The sequence below is a fragment of the Girardinichthys multiradiatus genome, chromosome 21, assembly GCF_021462225.1.
Source record: "Girardinichthys multiradiatus isolate DD_20200921_A chromosome 21, DD_fGirMul_XY1, whole genome shotgun sequence".
In the NCBI taxonomy this organism is placed as follows: Eukaryota; Metazoa; Chordata; class Actinopteri; order Cyprinodontiformes; family Goodeidae; genus Girardinichthys; species Girardinichthys multiradiatus.
The window spans coordinates 40,058,332-40,077,258 of NC_061813.1; the positions used below are offsets into that span (position 1 = coordinate 40,058,332).

Sequence of the window (18,927 nt, forward strand, 5' to 3'; positions counted from 1 at the left end):
AGACTGAGTCACAGATTTAATGACTTTAGACTTGGGACCTGACTTGGACTTGACCCGTTTGACTTGAAATACTTGATTTCTCTCTCCAACAGGAAGTGTGTTCTAAATGAACTGTGCAGAGCCTGAAGTCCAGCCTGTTGTGGACCTCTGGTATCTATGTGTTTGATTAGATAATATATGTGTGGCACTATGAAAGATATAAATACATTAACATAGTAGCCCCCCCATATTAATTTTAATGTCTAAGGTCACTTTCTGTTGATAGACTACCGTTATGGTGCGTTCACACCGAATGCAGATTCTGCAAATATTTCACGTCATTTGTGTGCTTTTGCTCGCTTGACATTCCGCGTGCCAAAAGGCAACAAACGGCAACGCTTTGCCACGCCATCAAATAGGAGGAGCTTCCATCTGCTTCTTGCTGGTTTCAACTGCACTTGGCGAACATGGATTTCACGGATAATAACGGTGTTTTCCCTGTGGAGAGCCGAAAAACTCCGCCGACGTCGACGTCCCTGGGTTCACCAGATTCTTCAGGGACGGGAACAGTTCGGAGAGTATCACCACCTACTCCAGGAGCTGTGTCTGGATGACGGTCGATTTAATTGGTACTTCTGTGTATCCAGGACCCAGTTCGAAGATCTGCTGTCCTGCGTTGGGAGGCGAATCGGCCTCCGGGACACCAACTACCAGCGCTGTATCCCCGCTGCTGAACGCCTGTCGGTGAGTAAATAAATCTCAGCTAGTTAGTTGAGTCATACAACTCAGGCTTGCCGCACACCGAAAACAGCTTCTTCTCCGCTGCGGTCCTGCACCCTACATCACAGCCACATCCAGTCCCTGATTGGTTGACGCGACGCGAATTTAGAAAAAAGTTCTGATATTTCAACTCCTCCATCGCTCTCGCTTCGCTCGGTGCGCCTTTCGCACCACGTCCTTTATCTCCTTCGCACCGCCTCGCGCCGCTCTGCTCCTGAACACGCCTCTACATAGGGATAACATGTAAATCGGCCGCTCCTATCACAGAATTCGCGTTCGGTGTGAACGCACCATTACAGTCTGTGGTATTAGTTAAAAGTATAATATGAGTTTCGCCAGCAGAGGGTGCTCAGTGCCATCTGTACCAGTTGCTGACACTCTGGCCAGCAGAAGAAGTTGGCCAGTGCTTGATGAAGCAGTTCAGAGAGAACGCACCAAGCAGCTCCAGTAACCTGCTGTTTTTTTCTGTTTTGTAGTTTTTTTTTCAAAATAAATATATTGCACTGGAGATGAGTTGGCCCATCATTTTCAAAAGTGTAACATATGCTCCACATGTTACAGCAGCAGATATAATTGTAGCACCCAACCCAAGTAGCTAGGTATTAACCCTTTGTTAATGTGGAGGTAGTAATATAGGCGGGGCCTGGGAACATTAGTCATTGACTAATGAACTAATTCTGGTAAACAGGAGAAACAAGAATAATCAGTTTTTACCCTCTAGACTTATTTATGATACCTCCAATTAACCAGGAAATATTTGACTACTCTGTTTTAAACTCAGAACAATTCACTTTTAAAAGCTTTTAAACCGTATTTAAATCTGCAGTAACAAAATTATGACACAACTCAGAAATTATAAAGTCAAAAGAATAATTTAGTAAATGGAGAATATTATTAGGACATACAAAACAAGAACAGATTGGGATGTGTTTCAATACACTAGGAATACTATGAGGGCATTCACAAACTCATAAAAAATATCACAAAGTTTCACATTCAAATAATCAAGCCTCATGCAATGAGCGGGAGACACGCATTTTCCTGACTTCACACGCCACACACAACATTCCTCACGCTGAAAAATAACAAAGCCAAAACTGAATGAGCTCTGAGTGATCCATTTACTGCACTGTCCGTTCAGAACTCAGTCTGGCCCTGCCTTCTGCAGATCTATTTCAACCTTTTTCACAGCTTGGTGGACAAAGTGCATGCTGGGATTACAGGATCCTCCCCCTTTTCCATTTAACTATGCATGAAGAAATAGATCAGGAAGACGAAGGACATCTGAAGGTTGGAACTGAAATAAATGATCAGGTAATAACTACGTTTTCCACTCTAGTATATTGGTCCTCCAACGGCAGTCACAGGTAGCAGTGTTTAGTACAATTAAGCACTTACAGGGGTCGGACAATGAAACTGAAACACCTGGTTTTAGACCACAATAATTTATTAGTATGGTGTAGGGCCTCCTTTTGTGGTCAATACAGCATCGATTTGTCTTGGGAATGACATATACAAGTCCTGCACAGTGGTCAGAGGGATTTTAAGCCATTCTTCTTGCAGGATAGTGGCCAGGTCACTACGTGATACTGGTGGAGGAAAACGTTTCCTGACTCGCTCCTCCAAAACACCCCAAAGTGGCTCAATAATATTTAGATCTGGTGACTGTGCAGGCCATGGGAGATGTTCAACTTCACTTTTATGTTCATCAAACCAATCTTTCACCAGTCTTGCTGTGTGTATTGGTGCATTGTCATCCTGATACATGGCACCACCTTCAGGATACAATGTTTGAACCATTGGATGCACATGGTCCTCAAGAATGGTTCGCTAGTCCTTGGCAGTGACGCACCCATCTAGCACAAGTATTGGGCCAAGGGAATACCATGATATGGCAGCCCAAACCATCACTGATCCACCCCTATGCTTCACTGTGGGCATGCAACAGTCTGGGTGGTACGCTTCTTTGGGGCTTCTCCACACCGTAACTCTCTCAGATGTGGGGAAAACAGTAAAGGTGGACTCATCAGAGAACAATACATGTTTCACATTGTCCACAGCGCAAGATTTGCACTCCTTGCACCATTGAAACTGACGTTTGGCATGGGCATGAGTGACCAAAGGTTTGGCTATAGCAGCCCGGCCGTGTATATTGACCCTGTGGAGCTCCTGACGGACAGTTCTGGTGGAAACAGGAGAGTTGAGGTGCACATTTAATTCTGCCGTGATTTGGACAGCCGTGGTTTTATGTTTTTTGGATATAATCCGGGTTAGCACCTGAACATCCCTTTCAGACAGCTTCCTCTTGCGTCCACAGTTAATCCTGTTGGATGTGGTTCGTCCTTCTTGGTGGTATGCTGACATTACCCTGGATACCGTGGCTCTTGATACATCACAAAGACTTGCTGTCTTGGTCACAGATGCGCCAGCAAGACGTGCACCAACAATTTGTCCTCTTTTGAACTCTGGTATGTTACCCATAATGTTGTGTGCATTTCAATATTTTGAGCAAAACTGTGCTCTTACCCTGCTAATTGAACCTTCACACTCTGCTCTTACTGGTGCAATGTGCAATCAATGAAGACTGGTTACCAGGCTGGTCCAATTTAGCCATGAAACATCCCACATTAAAATGACAGGTGTTTCAGTTTCATTGTCCAACCCCTGTATATTTATAGTGTTTTTTCCCTTATTCTTTCTATTTATTATTACGTACAGTACAGACCAAAAGTTTGGACACACCTTCTCATTCAAAGAGTTTTCTTTATTTTCATGACTATGAATATTGTAGCTTCACACTGAAGGCATCAAAACTATGAATTAACACATGTGGAATTATACACTGAACAAAAAAGTGTGAAACAACTGAAAATATATCTTATATTCTAGGTTCTTCAAAGTAGCCATCTTTTGCTTTGATTACTGCTCCGCACACTCTTGGTATTCTGTTGAAGAGCTTCAAGAGGTAGTCACCTGAAATGGTTTTCACTTCACAGGTGTGCCCTGTCAGGTGTAATAAGTGGTATTTCAAGCCTTATAAATGGGGTTGGGACCATCAGTTGTGTTGTGCAGGAGGTTGATACAGTACACAGCTGATAGTCCTACTGAATAGACTGTCAGAATTTGTATTATGGCAAGAAAAAAGCAGCTAAGTAAAGAAATATGAGTGGCCATCATTACTTTAAGAAATGAAGGTCAGTCAGTCCGAACAATTGGGAAAACTTTGAAAGTGTCCCCAAGTGCAGTCGCAAAAACCATCAAGCGCTACAAAGAAACTGGCTCACATGAGGACCGCCCCAGGAAAGGAAGACCAAGAGTTACCTCTGCTGCGGACGATAAATTCATCCGAGTCACCAACCTCAGAAATCGCAGGTTAACAGCAGCTCAGATTAGAGAACTGGTCAATGCCGCACAGAGTTCTAGCAGGAGACACATCTCTAGAACAACTGTTAAGAGGAGACTGTGTGAATCAGGCCTTCGTGGTAAAATAGCTGCTAGGAAACCACTGCTGAGGACAGGCAACAAGCAGAAGCGACTTGTTTGGGCTAAAGAACACAAGGAATGGACATTAGACCAGTGGAAATCTGTGCTTTGCTCTGATGAATCCAAGTTTGAGATCTTTGGTTCCATCCGGTTTGCGTTTAGTTGGACCATCATTTATTTTTCAACAGGACAATGACCCCAAACACACCTCCAGGCTGTGTAAGGGATATTTGACCAAGAAGGAGAGTGATGGGGTGCTGCGCCAGATGACCCGGCCTCCACAGTCACCGGACCTGAACCCAATCGAGATGGTTTGGCGTGAGCTGGACCGCAGAGTGAAGGCAAAAGGGCCAACAAGTGCTAAGCATCTCTGGGAACTCCTTCAAGACTGTTGGAAAACCATTTCAGGTGACTACCTCTTGAAGCTCTTCAACAGAATGCCAAGAGTGTGCGGAGCAGTAATCAAAGCAAAAGGTGGCTACTTTGAAGAACCTAGAATATAAGACATATGTTTCACCCTTTTTTGTTCAGTATATAATTCCACATGATTTAATTCATAGTTTTGATGCCTTCAGTGTGAAGCTACAGTATTCATAGTTATGAAAATAAAGAATCCCCTGGAATCTGGTTAAAGCTCTCCCGGAGGTGGGAGTTGAATACATCCCTGGCCGAGGGCTCCGCCAGGCGTTCCCAGCAGACCCTCACTATGCGCTTGGGCCTGCCAAGTCTGTCCGGCTTTCTCCTCCTCCAGCGAATCCAACTCACCACCAGGTGGTGATCAGTGGACAGCTCAGCCCCTCTCTTTACCCGAGTGTCCAAAACATGCGGCCGAAGGTCTGATGATACGACAACAAAGTCGATCATCGACCTCCTGCCTAGGGTGTCCTGGTGCCAAGTGCACTGATGGACACCCTTATGTTTGAACATGGTGTTCATTATTGGCAATCCGTGACTAGCACAGAAGTCCAATAACAAAACACCACTCGGATTCAGATTGGGGAGGCCATTCTTCCCGATCACGCCTCTCCAGGTGTCACTGTCGTTCCCCACGTGGGCGTTTAAGTCCCCCAGCAGAATAATGTAGTCCCCGGGAGGGGCACTATCCAGCACCCCCGACAGGGACGCCAAGAAGGCCGGGTACTCTGCACTACTGCAAGGCCCGTAGGCCGAAATGATAGTCAGAGACCTCTCCCCAACCCGATGGCGCAGGGATACGACCCTCTCATCCACTGGGGTAAACCCCAACACGAGACGGCTGAGCTGGGGGGCAACAAGCAAACCCACACCAGCCCGCCGCCTCTCCCCGTGGGCCACTCCAGAGTAGAACAGAGTCCAACCCCTCTCAAGGAGATGGGTTCCAGAGCCCACGCTGTGCGTGGAGGCAAGCCCGACTATTTCTAGTCGATATCTCTCGACCTCCCGCACAAGCTCAGGCTCCTTCCCCCCCAGTGAGGTGACATTCCACGTCCCTAGAGCCAGCCTAAGCATCCGGGGATCGGGCCGCTGAGGTCTCCACCTTTGTCCGCCACCCAATCCTCTTTGCACCGGTCCCTCACGGTTCCCCCTGCAGGTGGTGGGCCCACTGGGGGATGGCCTCGCGTCTCTCGTTTGGGCTTGGCCCAGCCTGGTCCCACGAGGAGCAACCCGGCCACCAGGCACTCTCCAGCGAGTCCCGACCCCAGGCCTTGCTCCAGGGTGGGACCCCGGCTCCGCCATACCGGGCGACGTCACGTGCCTCGATGTTTTCGTCCACATGATGGATTCTTGAACCGCTCTTTGTCTGACCCATCACCTAGAGCCTGTTTGCCATGGGAGACCCTACCAGGGGCATTTAGGCCCCAGACAACATAGCCTCTAGGATCATTTGAGCACTCAAACCCTTCCATCACGTTAAGGTGGCGGTTCAAGGAGAACTTTGACCAGATCCCAGGGGATGTTGGAGACATAGAGTCCGACTGGACCATGTTCTCCGCATCTATTGTCAATGCTGCTGCCTGTAGCTGCAGCCGTAAAGCTGAAGAAGGAGTCCTATCGGCTGTGGTTGGCTTGTGGGACTCCTGAGGCGGCTGACGGGTACCGTGAGGCCAAGCGTGCTGCGGCCCGGGCGGTGGCAGAGGCAAAAACTCGGGCCTGGGAGGAGTTTGGTGAGGCCATGGAGAAGGACTACTGGTTGGCCTCGAAGCGATTCTGGCAAACCGTCTGGCGCCTCAGGAGGGGGAAGCAGTGCTTCGCCAACACTGTTTATAGTGGGGGTGGGGAGCTGCTGACCTCGACTGAGGACATTATCGGGCGGTGGAAGGAGTACTTCGAGGATCTCCTCAATCCTGCCATCACGCATTCCGTGGTGGAAACAGAGGCTAGGGACCCGGGGTTGGACTCTTTCGTCACCCAGGCTGAAGTCACCGAGGTGGTTAAAAAGCTCCGTGGTGGCAAGGCTTTATCCCTATGTAGAGGCGCGTTCAGGAGCGGAGTGGCACGGCATGGTGCGAAGGACGGGGCACGGAAGGCGCGGCAAGCAAAGCGGGAGCGGAGCGGCGCAATGGATGAGTTAAAAAATCTGAACTTTTTCCTAAATTCGCGTTGCGTCAACCAATCAGGGACTGGATGTGGCTGTGACGTAGGGTGAAGGACCAAAGCGGAGAAGAAGCAGTTGTCAATGATGGAGGACCAGATCATAGTGGCGGTGTGCGGCAAGCCAGAGTTGTATGACTCAACTAATTACTTTTACCGAGACAAGTACAGAAAGGACCTGGCCTGGTAATGTTTAGGCACAAATATCTTATATTTAGGAGATGTGGACATTAAAAATCGGCTGTTTTTTTTACTGAGCTGAGATTTATTTACTCACCGAAGACAGATGGACAGGCGTTCAGCAATGGGGATACAGCGCCGGTAGACCGCGGTGAAGTTAGTTTGAAGTTGGATGTTCAAGATCCGTGGAGTTAGCGGCATCTAGCTCACGGTTGATCCGATTCAGGCACTCAGATTTTCCACGATTGTTTGGTACGGAAATTTATTGACGGTCCCTAGTGAACCACCGCGCGTCAGAAGAGGGAGCAACAGAGAACAGCTAGCTGAAATCTGGGTGCCTGACTCGGATCGGCCGTGGGCTGGATGCCGCTGGCTCCGCGGAGCTTGAGTGTCCGGTGTCTGGCTTCGGGCTGGTTTCACTGCGGTCGCCGGTAGTTGGTGTCCCGGAGGCCGATTCATCTCCCAACGCGGGGCAGCAGATCTTCGAACTGGGTCCTGGATAGACGGAAGTACCGCTGAAATCGACCGTCATCCAGACGCAGCTCCTGGAGTAGGTGGTGGTAATCTCCGAACTGTTCCCGTCCCTGAAGAATCTGGTGAACCCAGGGACATTGATGTCGGCAGCGTTTTTCGGCTCTCCACAGGTAAACACCGTAATTATCTGTGAAATCCCTGTCCAGCATGTTCAGTTGAAAGCAGCAAGCAGCAGATGGAAGCTCCTCCTATTTGATGACGTGGCGCAGCGTTGCCGCTTGTTGCCGAATGCCAACGCGGAGTTCACGCGGAATGTCAAGCGGGCAAAAGCACACAAATGAGGCCAAAAATTCGCAGAAATCGCGTTTGGTGTGAACGCACCTTTAGTATCACACGCGTTTTATTTTTTTAATTTGTTTGATATAATCTAATCGGGTGTGACAGAAATGTATATCGGATATTTCGTATGTTACGGGAAGGGTGGCAACCCTAACTGAGATGGTAATAAATAATAACATTTTGATTTATGAACATGACATTCTCAAGTTACCATTCAGAATCTGCTTGCTGCATTCTTCAGGAGGCTCCACTTCTTCTGCTTATGGGTCTGACTCAGGGTCAAAAGCTGTACTGTTGCACATCTGCTGGCAGCCATTTTCACGTGTAGGAAGTGCTGGCTGCGCCCCCCAACTGCGGCCAGATACAGCTAATTTGCATAAAAGTGTATCAACCACCCAGACCTCTCAGGTCTTCTGGCTCTGCACAACCAGAACCAGAACCAGAACCAAACATGGAGAAGCAGCTTTTAGTTCTTATGCTCCACTAATCTGGAATAAACTCCCAGAAAACTGTAAAAGTGGTTTTATTATCTTCTTTTCCCTGTAAAGCACTTCTTTAGTCAATTTATTGTGTGGAGTAGTGCTATATAAATAAAGGTTGACTGATTGATTTAACTTGATAAAAAAAAAAAAAAAATGCAACCCACTATGGAATAAGCGGTAGAAAATGACTGACTGACTAAAGAAAAACATATTTAAGTAAAGTTATTTTTGTTTGAGCACAAATGAGCCTTAAAATATATTTGGTGACTATTAAATCTCTCCCTGTCGGTATTCCAGACAAAACATTGTTTTTGCAAAGGTTTTTAAATTGCTCATATTGTCATAATTTATTTAGTCAAGGGGTTCAAGCTATTTTAGGATCTTCTTATGAAAACTCTAGTTTTGTTCATATTTAATGTTTTATATCTTATATTCTTTCAGATATTAGTGGTGTTAATTTATCAATCCATTCACTTTATTGTTTCTATTTTCTTCCATGTTTTATTGTTTTGCTTGTTCAGTGACCAAACTCTGACCTATAAATTATTCTGGAACACAGTACATTGATAAATAGATAAATGATCAACTGAAGGATCCTTGATGCTTCTCAGGTCCACTTTCAGGTTCTAGTTGGATGTTTTCCCTCCTGACTCCATTTTCTGCTTTATTCATATTTAAAACCCACTGTGTCCAATACGCTGTCAGTTTAGTTACAAATGAATGAAGTCTTTTATGAATTAAGATTCATTACCAGAGATATGAATGAGATCAGAACTATAATACTGGGACTAGACAGAAAATGAGTAAAAAAGCAGCTGAAGACCAAAGTAAAACTTCACTTTAAAAATCTGAGTCCATGAAAGGAAATAAATAATGTTTAAAGATATTTTAAAATATTCAGATTTCTTTTATTTGTATTTCTGAAGCTATTTTGTCTTTTTGGGCTTCATGAATGTGTCCTTGACAGAAACGTTCCATATCCTGCTAATTATAATCTCATAAGTTCTCGTCTCTCCACAGCCCCACAGACATGATCAACATTGGAGATCTGAAAGCTGCTGAGCAGTGAGATCAGCAGAGGGAGAAACCTTGTTCCCTCCTTTAACTAGGCCAAGGTTATTGATGTCAAACCTGTGATAGTTTTTAACCAGCCTTCTCCTGTAGAGGAGGAAGAGGTAAAGATGCAATGATGAGGAGGATGAAAAACATCAAAACAAAAGGATGAAGGTATGTGAGGAGAAAGATGAGTAGAGATGAGGAGAGGATGAATAGATTAGAGACAAGAGGTAGAAGAGAAATCATGAACATCCTGCAGAGGAAGGAGCGCTAAAAATGCTCAATCGTTGAACATTCATTGGCAGAAATGTGAGGAACATCTGTTGATTTCAATATTTATGGATTGTTTTATGTAACACATATGATGGATTAAAAACATCATTCAGTCCTGAGTTCTGACAGGAAACAGAACCCAGACAGAACCCAGACTGTAGAACCCTGAGTTCTGGAGGGATGAGACAGAAGACTGTTTATCTTAGAGTAACGAGGGACAACCTGGTTGGAAGAGGGACACATGTCTCTGTAGTGGTCTGTCCATCGTCTTAGAGGAACAAAGGTTTGGGTCTAAGAAGAAATTGTTGCTAAACATATAAACAAAGGCCAGAACCCCTGGGAGGAAACAGAGGAGACGGAGCATTTGGGTCAACCAGCATTTTTCATGTTAAGCAGTGAAAGTCCTCCCAGTAATTAGTAGAGGTTGTAATGTCTAAAGGGTTAAAGTTCATGTCTCTTTATGGAGGACATTTAACAGCCTAAACAAAGGCTGCAGATGAAGTGTTGATGAGGAAAATGGTTCAAACCTCTGGAAGTTTTCAGAGCTTTGGGAGCACCTGACAGAAACTAGGACTCCTACAGAAACGACATTTTTTGAAATCATCATTAATAGAAGAGAACAAGAATAATCCTAGGTTTCTCTTTTGTACAGTTGCTAAACTTACACAGAGTCATAGCTCTGTTGAGCCATCCATTCCCTTAGCTCTCAGCAGTCATGACTTTATGGGATTCTTCTTAAATAAAATTGATTCTATTAAAAAGAAAATCTTTGACATACTCCTGAAGATAATTACTTCATCCTCAGCAAGTGAGACAACATTGGAAATAACTGCAGAACCTGATCTGTGTTTGGACTGTTTTGATCCTGTGGAGCTTCCTGAGTTATCAGAAATATTAGCTTCATCTAAACCTTCAACTTGTATGTTAGACCCAATCCCAACCACATTATTTAAGGAAGTGTTCCCTCTGATTACCAGCCCCATTTTAGATATGATTTAATCTATCTTTAGTAAATGGATCAGAACCACAGGCTTTTAAGTTAGCTGTAATTAAACCTTTACTTAAGAAACCTTCGCTTGATCGAGATGATTTAATAAATTACAGACCTATATCCAATCTTCCATTCTTATCTAAAATTCTTGAGAAAATAGTTGCTAATAAAATGTGTGAACATTTACACAGCAATGACCTGTTTGAAGAGTTTCAGTCAGGTTTCAGAGCTCATCATAGCACTGAAACAGCTCTGCTGAAAGTCACTAATGATATTCTTATGGCCTCAGATAATGGACTTGTGTCTGTTCTGGTTCTGTTAGATCTCAGTGCTGCATTTGATCCAGTCGATCATAATATTCTCTTAGAAAGGCTGGAATATGCTGTAGGGATCGGGGGAACAGCGCTAGGCTGGTTTAAATCTTATCTGTCTGACAGATTCCAGTTTGTTCATGTAAATGATAAATCATCTTTAAACTCCAGGGTTAATTGTGGAGTACCACAGGGTTCAGTACTTGGGCCAATTCTCTTTACTATATATATGCTTCCAATAGGTCAAATTATCAGGCAGCATGGGATAAATTTTCACTGTTACGCTGATGATACTCAGCTTTACTTATCCATAAATCCTGATGGACCCAACCAGTTAGATAGACAACAAGCATGTCTTGAAGACATAAAAACTTGGATGACTTTAAATTTTTTGCTTCTAAATTCAGACAAGACAGAAGAGTCTTTAAAAAAGAAACTGCTTAGTCAATCACTTAACCTGGATGGCATTAAATTGACCTCTGGTAATAAAGTAAAAAACCTTGGTGTTATTTTTGACTAGGACATGTCATTTAAATCCCATATTAAACAGGTTTCTAGGATTTCCTTCTTTCATCTCCGGAACATTGCCAAAATTAGAAATATCCTGTCCAGGAGTGATGCTGCAAAACTAGTCCATGCATTTGTTACTTCAAGGCTGGACTATTGTAATTCTTTACTATCAGGATGTCCACAAAATGCAGTTAAAAGCCTTCAGCTGATTCAAAATGCTGCAGCAAGAGTTCTGATGAAAATTAAAAAGAGAGATCATATTTCTCCTATTTTAGCTTCCCTTCATTGGCTCCCTGTTAAATCCAGAATATAATTTAAAATTCTCCTCCTCACATATAAAGCCCTTAATGATCTAGCTCCATCATACATCAGAGATCTGATTGGTCCATATGTTCCTAACAGAGCACTTTGTTCTCAGACTGCAGGTTTATTGGTGGTTCCTAGAGTCTCTAGAAGTAGAATGGGAGGCAGATCCTTTAGTTATCAGGCTCCTCTCCTTTGGAACCAGCTCCCAGTTTTAGTCCGTGAGGCAGACACCCTGTCTACTTTTAAGGCTAGGCTTAAAACTTTCCTTTTTGATAAAGCTTATAGTTCGAGTGGCTTAGTTTATCAGGGAGGAAGTCTTCCTCCCTCCCTGTTGGTTGGAGTAAGGGGGAGTCAGGTTTAGCCTAAACCGGCTCAGTTATGGTTGAGGTGCAAACACACCCTCCATTTCTGCTACCTGTATGACCCCTTCTCTTTTCCAATGGTTATAATCAGTCTGACAGAGAGAGGTATCCCAATCCTTGTGGTTTTTAGTAGAACAATGACCATCAGTGGGACCCTTTGTGAGGTTCCTTGAGACGACATTGTTGTAAATAAACGCCGTTTAACTAAATAATCTGAACTGAAACTATCAGTGTAGTTATGCTGCTATAGGCTTAGGCTGCTGGAGGACATAATGACCACTTTCACCTTCTTCGCTACATTCTCACACTACTCTCCAATTTTGCATTATTTGCTGTTATTTCAGCTTTTAACTTTGTTCTCTCTTTTCTCTTCCTAGAAGCTACACCTGGCCTGGCTCTGTGTCTACCTGTGACACCTTTCTGGAGAGGGGAATCGTCCAAGCTTCTGCTGGCAACAACTTAATGCTCACCTTCTACAGATGATCCACATGGCCCTGTCTTTTAGTGTTTAACCCTTTCTCTCTCCTAGACATGGCTACTGACTGAGCTTCTACTGTGACTAACTCTATGTGCTCTCTTTCAGACTCTAACCTTGAAAACTGGCTCAGAGTTTATCTGTTCTTTCTTTCTAGATGAAACGACTAAAGGAGCTACATCCATTAACATTTACTTTTCCTTCCCATAGAAAGTACTCCTGGATCAGTGCTTCTGTGTTCTTTTTGTGTCTCTGCTCTGTTCTCTCAAACACCCAGTCGGTCGTGGCAGATGGCCGCTCACACTGAGCCTGGTTCTGGTTCTGCTGGAGGTTTCTTCCTGTTAAAAGGGAGTTTTTCCTCTCCACTGTCGCTACATGCATGCTCAGTATGAGGGATTGCTGCAAAGTCAACACCAGTGACTGTCCACTGTCTCTACATGCTCATCCAGGAGGAGTGAATGCTGCAAGTCACTGACTGGATGCAATCTGCTGGGTTTCCTTAGATAGAAAAACTTTTTATCCAATTTGAATAAAAAGCTAACTCTGACTGCACTGTTCAATGGTTAGGATTAATTGGAATGTATGAACCTGACTGTTGTGAAGAACCTTGAGACAACGTGTTGTGAATTGGCGCTATATAAATAAAACTGAATTGAATTGAAACTAGAATAAAATGCCCACATTCTGGGGTCTAATTTACAAATCAGAGGGAAATCTGAGGGAGTCAGAAAGTTTGGTCAGAAGGTTTTCTGAATAAAAACAGCTACTTTCCTTGGCAACAGCAGCAATGCAGGTCATATTTTAATGCTCCAAGTTTCCATCAAACCTAAACAGTGGTTTTATAAAAGCAGTAAAAGATGCTAAAAGGTGAATTATGGGGTAACGGCCCAATGAGTGAAAAGGAGCTTAAACTTTAAAATGTAGCTCTGGATGATTGGATCTTTGATAGAAAACAGAGATTTTTTAGAGTTCTAAGGGTTTTCTGTTCATTTCAATAAAACATGAAAACTGATAAAAAGTTGAATATTTTTAAAATGACAAAAATCTCTAAATACTAAAAGCTCCAGCATAGCTGTCCTGAAGGAGCTGAACGTGTCGTATTTGAGGGTTTGGAGGCAGGACCAGAATGCAGAACATGTCGAGGAGGCCGCATTGTGAGTAGATGAAGTTTTAATGTTGAAGATGCACAACAGATTTACAGGCAGGCAGGCAGAGTACTGAGTACAGGCAGGTAATCCACAGAGAACAGGTTCAGGAGGCAAAACAGAAAACAAACCACTACGAAGAAATCGGGAAGATAACAGGGTAGTTGACGAGAGGAACCAGCGGGAAACAATGAAAACTAGAGAGCTTAAATGCAAATGGGGAATACAGGCAGAACCAATGAACAGGGACAGAGGGACAGAGTAATCATGGGGAACAAGGAACAGGTGTGGAACAGTGTTGCAGGGAGACTGAGGGGAATGTGACTAATTCCAACTAACGAGACCTGACAGCAGAGGAAAACGGACATGAGGAACTGAGCAAAATGAGACTAGACTGAATAACAAAACTCAGGGAAAAAAGATCTAAAGGGAAATATAAAGAAACACATGAAACCAAGGATTTAGGAAGAAACAAGAAAAGTCAACTAAAGACCTGGAGGACTAGCAAACACCTGACTAAGAAAAGGACACACATACAAAACACTAAATGGCAGATTGTGACAGAACGTTTAGATGTTTGAATGGCTGAAATAGTCCAAAGTATGAAGGAAGTAGTTAAAGGTCCAAAAACATCCAGAACCACCTTGAATAATGAAGACATCTGGACTCACCGAGCCTTTCTGCAGTTCCTCACAGCTGGAATCAGTCTCTGTCGTCCCTTCTCTGTTGTGTTGTACTTCTCAAGGTCCAACTCATCCAGAACCTCCTCTGACATCTGCAGCATGTAGGCCAGAGCTGAGCAATGGATCTCTGAGAGCTTCTTCTCTGATCTGTTCTCTGATTTCAGGAACTGTTGGATCTCCTGATAAATTGAGAGGTCCTTCATCTCCATCAGACAGTGGAAGATGTTGATGCTTCTGTCTGGAGAGATAAAACCAGTGTTCATCTCCTTCAGGTTGTTGATGATGATCTGGATGGTTTCTGGACGGTTCTCTGTCTGACCCAGCAGACCTCCTAAGAGTCTCTGGTTGGACTCCACAGAGAGGCCATGAAGGAAGCGGACAAACAGGTCCAGGTGACCATTTTTACTGCTGAGGGATTTCTCCATGACTTTCTCCATGAAGTCCTCCAGAGATGTTTCACTGTAATCTTCTCCCAGGAAGTTCTTCATCACCTCTATGTTCCTGCTGGTGAAACAGTAGAACATGTAGACTGCAGCCAGGAACTCCTGGATGCTCAGATGAACAAAGCAGTAAACTGGTTTCTGGAAGATCACACACTCTCTTCTGAAGATCTCTGTACAAACTCCTGAGAACACCGAGGCCTCTGTGACATCCAGACCACACTGCTCCAGGTCTTCTTGGTAGAACATGATGTTTCCTTTCTCCAGATGTTTAAACGCCAGCCTCCCCAGCTTCAGAAGAACTTTCTTGTCAGCCTCCATCAGCTCCTGTGGACTCCTCTCATGTCCTTCATGGTACTTGTTCTTCTTCCTCCTTGTCTGGACCAGCAGGAAGTGTGAGTACATGTCAGTCATGGTCTTGGGCAGCTCTCCTCTCTGCTCTGTGGTCAACATGTTCTCCAGAACTGTAGCAGTGATCCAGCAGAAGACTGGGATTCCACACATGATGTGGAGGCTCCTGGAGGTCTTGATGTGGGAGATGATTCTGCTGGACAGCTCTTCATCACTGAACCTCCTCCTGAAGTACTCCTCCTTCTGGGCGTCAGTGAAGCCTCGTACTTCTGTTACCCTGGCAACACATGAAGGAGGGATCTGATTGGCCGCTGCAGGTCTGGAAGTTATCCAGACGAGAGCCGAGGGCAGCAGGTTCCCCTTGATGAGGTTTGTCAGCAGAACGTTGACTGATGACTTCTGGGTGACATCAGAAACAAGCCGACTGTCGTTGAAGTCCAGAGAAAGTCTGCTTTCATCCAGACCATCAAAGATGAAGAGAAGTTTACAGACAGCCAGCTTCTCTGCTGGGAGCTTCTGGAGTGTTGGATGGAAAACATGGAGCAGCGTGAGAAGACTGTGCTGCTCCTCTCTGATCAAGTTCAGCTCCCTGAACGAAAGCAGAACCACCACACTGACATCTTGGTTCTCCAAGCCCTCTGCCCAGTCCAGAGTGAACTTCTGCACTGAGAAGGTTTTTCCAATGCCAGCGACACCGTTGGTCAGAACCACTCTGATGGGTCCATGCTGGTCAGGTAAGGGTTTAAAGATGTCATGGCACCTGATTGGAGAGTCATGGAGGTTCTGGTTCTTGGAAGCTGTCTCCAGCTGCTTCACCTCATGTTGGGTATTAACCTCTTCACTCTGTCCCTCTGTGATGTAGAGATCAGTGTAGATCCTGTTGAGGAGGGTTCTACTTCCTGTTTCATCACTTCCTTCAGTCACACATTCACATCTCTTCCTCAGACTGATCTTATGTTCCTCTAGAACCTCCTGCAGACCAACATCTGCTGAAACAAAGAAGAAAACAAAGAAGAAAAGACAACTGAGGTAAAAAACATGATTTTGTGATGAAGTTGGACCAGAACCATCTGTAACATTAGTAGCTGTCATCATTAGAAGGTCTCTAACTTCACATTATGTGATGCTAAACAATATGATCCATCCTCAGAACCAGAACCTTGTTAAACTGGAAGACAGCATATTTCTGCCTCTGTTTGGTGGCCAGTATCTGTTCACTGTCAGTATCTGATTCATAAAGTAGATCAGATGAATAAATGCTGACAGAAACAAGTCCATTAAATGCAGCAGCTTTCAGCAACATCAACTCTTTGCATCATGTCACCATTGTCCTCATTTTACTATTTCTATCGGACCTTCTGTCACAAACACAGCAGCTCCAGAAGAGGCAGAGAGGAAGAAACATGTTTTCTCCCAGCATTTTCAGCCTTAATGAAGGAAATCTAGAGGAAACACTCTAATCTGCAGGAGAAACATCTCATTGTATCAGGTAGTGTTCACATTTAAAATGGCATTTCTCACTCAAAGACTGAATTTGATGCTTTTAAAGAATAATTCCAGGTTGGAAATGACATGGGACTGATTTGGACCTTAAGAATAAACAACAGATTGTTAGAATGATTACATGTTGTATAAACAGATATATATATACTGTAATATGTGATATATTGTCAGAGTAAATAAAGGTTTCTGTCTCTCAGACTTTCCTTCCTCTTTTTGTGAAAGCAGCAGAGCAGCAGGTTGATTTTTCTACATTTTTTGTTTTCATGCATCAAAATGATCACCAGCTTTAAGGAGAGGTTCAGTTTTAATGCATTTAGCACAAAGGTTCTGAAAACAGAACCACTTCAAACCCAATAGGTTGTTGGGTCAAACACAGACGTTACATTTACACCAGCTGGAAATACAGAGATTTAGTTGAAATAATTGATCACAGAAAGACGTTGAAAACTGGAATTTCTAAATAACTAAAGACATGGAACTGGTTCATCAGAGAAGATAGAAGGAAGATCTGATTGGAGATGTTTAGTCTTACCTGGTGAACAGCTGCTCTGATTGGCTGTCAGCAGTCCAGCTCCTGTTCTGGGTCTTTCTCCACAGTAGGGGCTGCTCCTCTTCCTCCGTCTGTAAAGACATGTCTTCATCACTGAAATAGTTCACTAACACCAGGGTGGGGCTGTCCTACTGAAGCTGAAGATGTTCATGAAGCTCCACCACAAACAAAGGACCAGAAGCTGGGTCATAACAGAACCTCAGAACATTGATGATGTCTGGTTTGAAGTATTTCATTGTATTATATTTGCTATCATGACTGATCTTTCTTTTGTTGTATTTGTTCATTTAAAACATCTTCAGGAACAATAATCATTATTCTGTCAGAGTAGAAAACTGCTTCCATCAGAGGCTTAAAGAGACCAAAAACTGACTCAAATCTAGATTCCAGAGTAGAAAGTTGGATCCTTCTTTAATGGTTTAACACCAGTAAACAAGACTCAGCCTCAGTTTGTATTAATCTCAGAACTTTATAAAGATCTGTTTACTGTGACAGAACATTATTTGGACCTGTTAGACGTTCTAACAACAAGTTCATTGAAGTTCTGGTCTTTTATTTGTCGTATAAAGTTGGATCAACTGAATCTGATGTCATGATGATGCTTTGGACTTTGGTTTTGTGTCACTCTGTAGTTTTATTGTTCTGATATATTGTTTGCAGTTTTAGTCTTTAGTTACAGTCCATCTCTATGGACCCAGTTCCTGTTTTATTCAGGTGTTCTGGTTCCTTTTATGCACTTTGTTCTGGTTTCCATCTTGTTCTGCTCGTCTCTCCTGTTTCTGGGTTTATTTGTTACTAAAACCATTAAAAATCAGGTTCTGTTCAGCCCATCCGGTTTATCTAAATAGAACCTAAAATGATGTTGAAAGTTGATTTTTTTCTCCATCTTTTCTGATTGGGTCAAGATGTTAAAGGTCAAATAATTTAGACCAACTGGTGGTCGACGGGTCGTATATGGCCCGCAACGTCACTCGAAGTGGTTCTTAGATAAATGTTTGAAAATGATTAAAAAGTATAAAAATGTCTCTGAATAAACTGACTTGGTTGTAATGACACAGTTGGCCACTAGATGGAGACGCAGTCTCGGCGTTCTTCTCTACCAGTGAGGAAGACACGTTGAGCCATGGCTAAAAGGAGGAAAGAGAAAACTGGATGTTTCAGGTTTCTGTTCACAGAAACAAGGAAACCTTTGTGTTCAGTCTCCTAGAGACTTTATCTCTCAGCAATACAGCCACAGATGAAGCTCTTCATGGATCATATCTCTGCTGCTGGTGGTGAACAACCTTCAGAGCTGCAACTGTGCAACCTGCAGTCAGATCCATGTTTTCCAGCAAAGAGAAGAGATTTTCCCTCTGGAGTCTGCTTCCACAGTCCAGTTTTCCAGTCCACCATGTTTGCCCTCAACAACCAGTATGTTTGTGAGAGACGTTTTTCACCAATGAAACACATCAAGTCTAAAGAGAGAAACAGGCTCAAAGATGACTGACTGTTTCATCTGATGCTGATTGGATGCACAAAGATTGACATTAATATCCAGTCAATAGTAAACCAGCAGGCAAAGCCACCAGTTTCTCATGACATCAGAACCAGTAGGACAACTACTGATACTGGTGAGGTAGATCTACTGGCAAAATGTTCACATCTTTAAAGTTCAGAGTAAAAATGAACAAAATCAGTTCTTGC

The 18,927-nt window shown here is 43.8% G+C and overlaps 1 protein-coding gene across 1 annotated transcript in view; it reads right to left on the reverse strand.

Annotated features, from left to right (window-relative positions):
- LOC124857900 (NLR family CARD domain-containing protein 3-like) overlaps positions 1-17,335 on the reverse strand; it is a 213,069-nt gene extending 195,734 nt beyond the window's left edge. Inside the window, exons 1-2 of the mRNA XM_047349459.1 lie at positions 17,227-17,335; positions 14,389-16,180 (exon numbers count right to left, since the gene is read on the reverse strand). Coding sequence (XP_047205415.1) covers positions 14,389-16,180; positions 17,227-17,335 — 1,901 coding nt within the window. The remainder of the gene's footprint in view (positions 1-14,388; positions 16,181-17,226) is intronic.
- Positions 17,336-18,927: the final 1,592 nt, after the last annotated feature.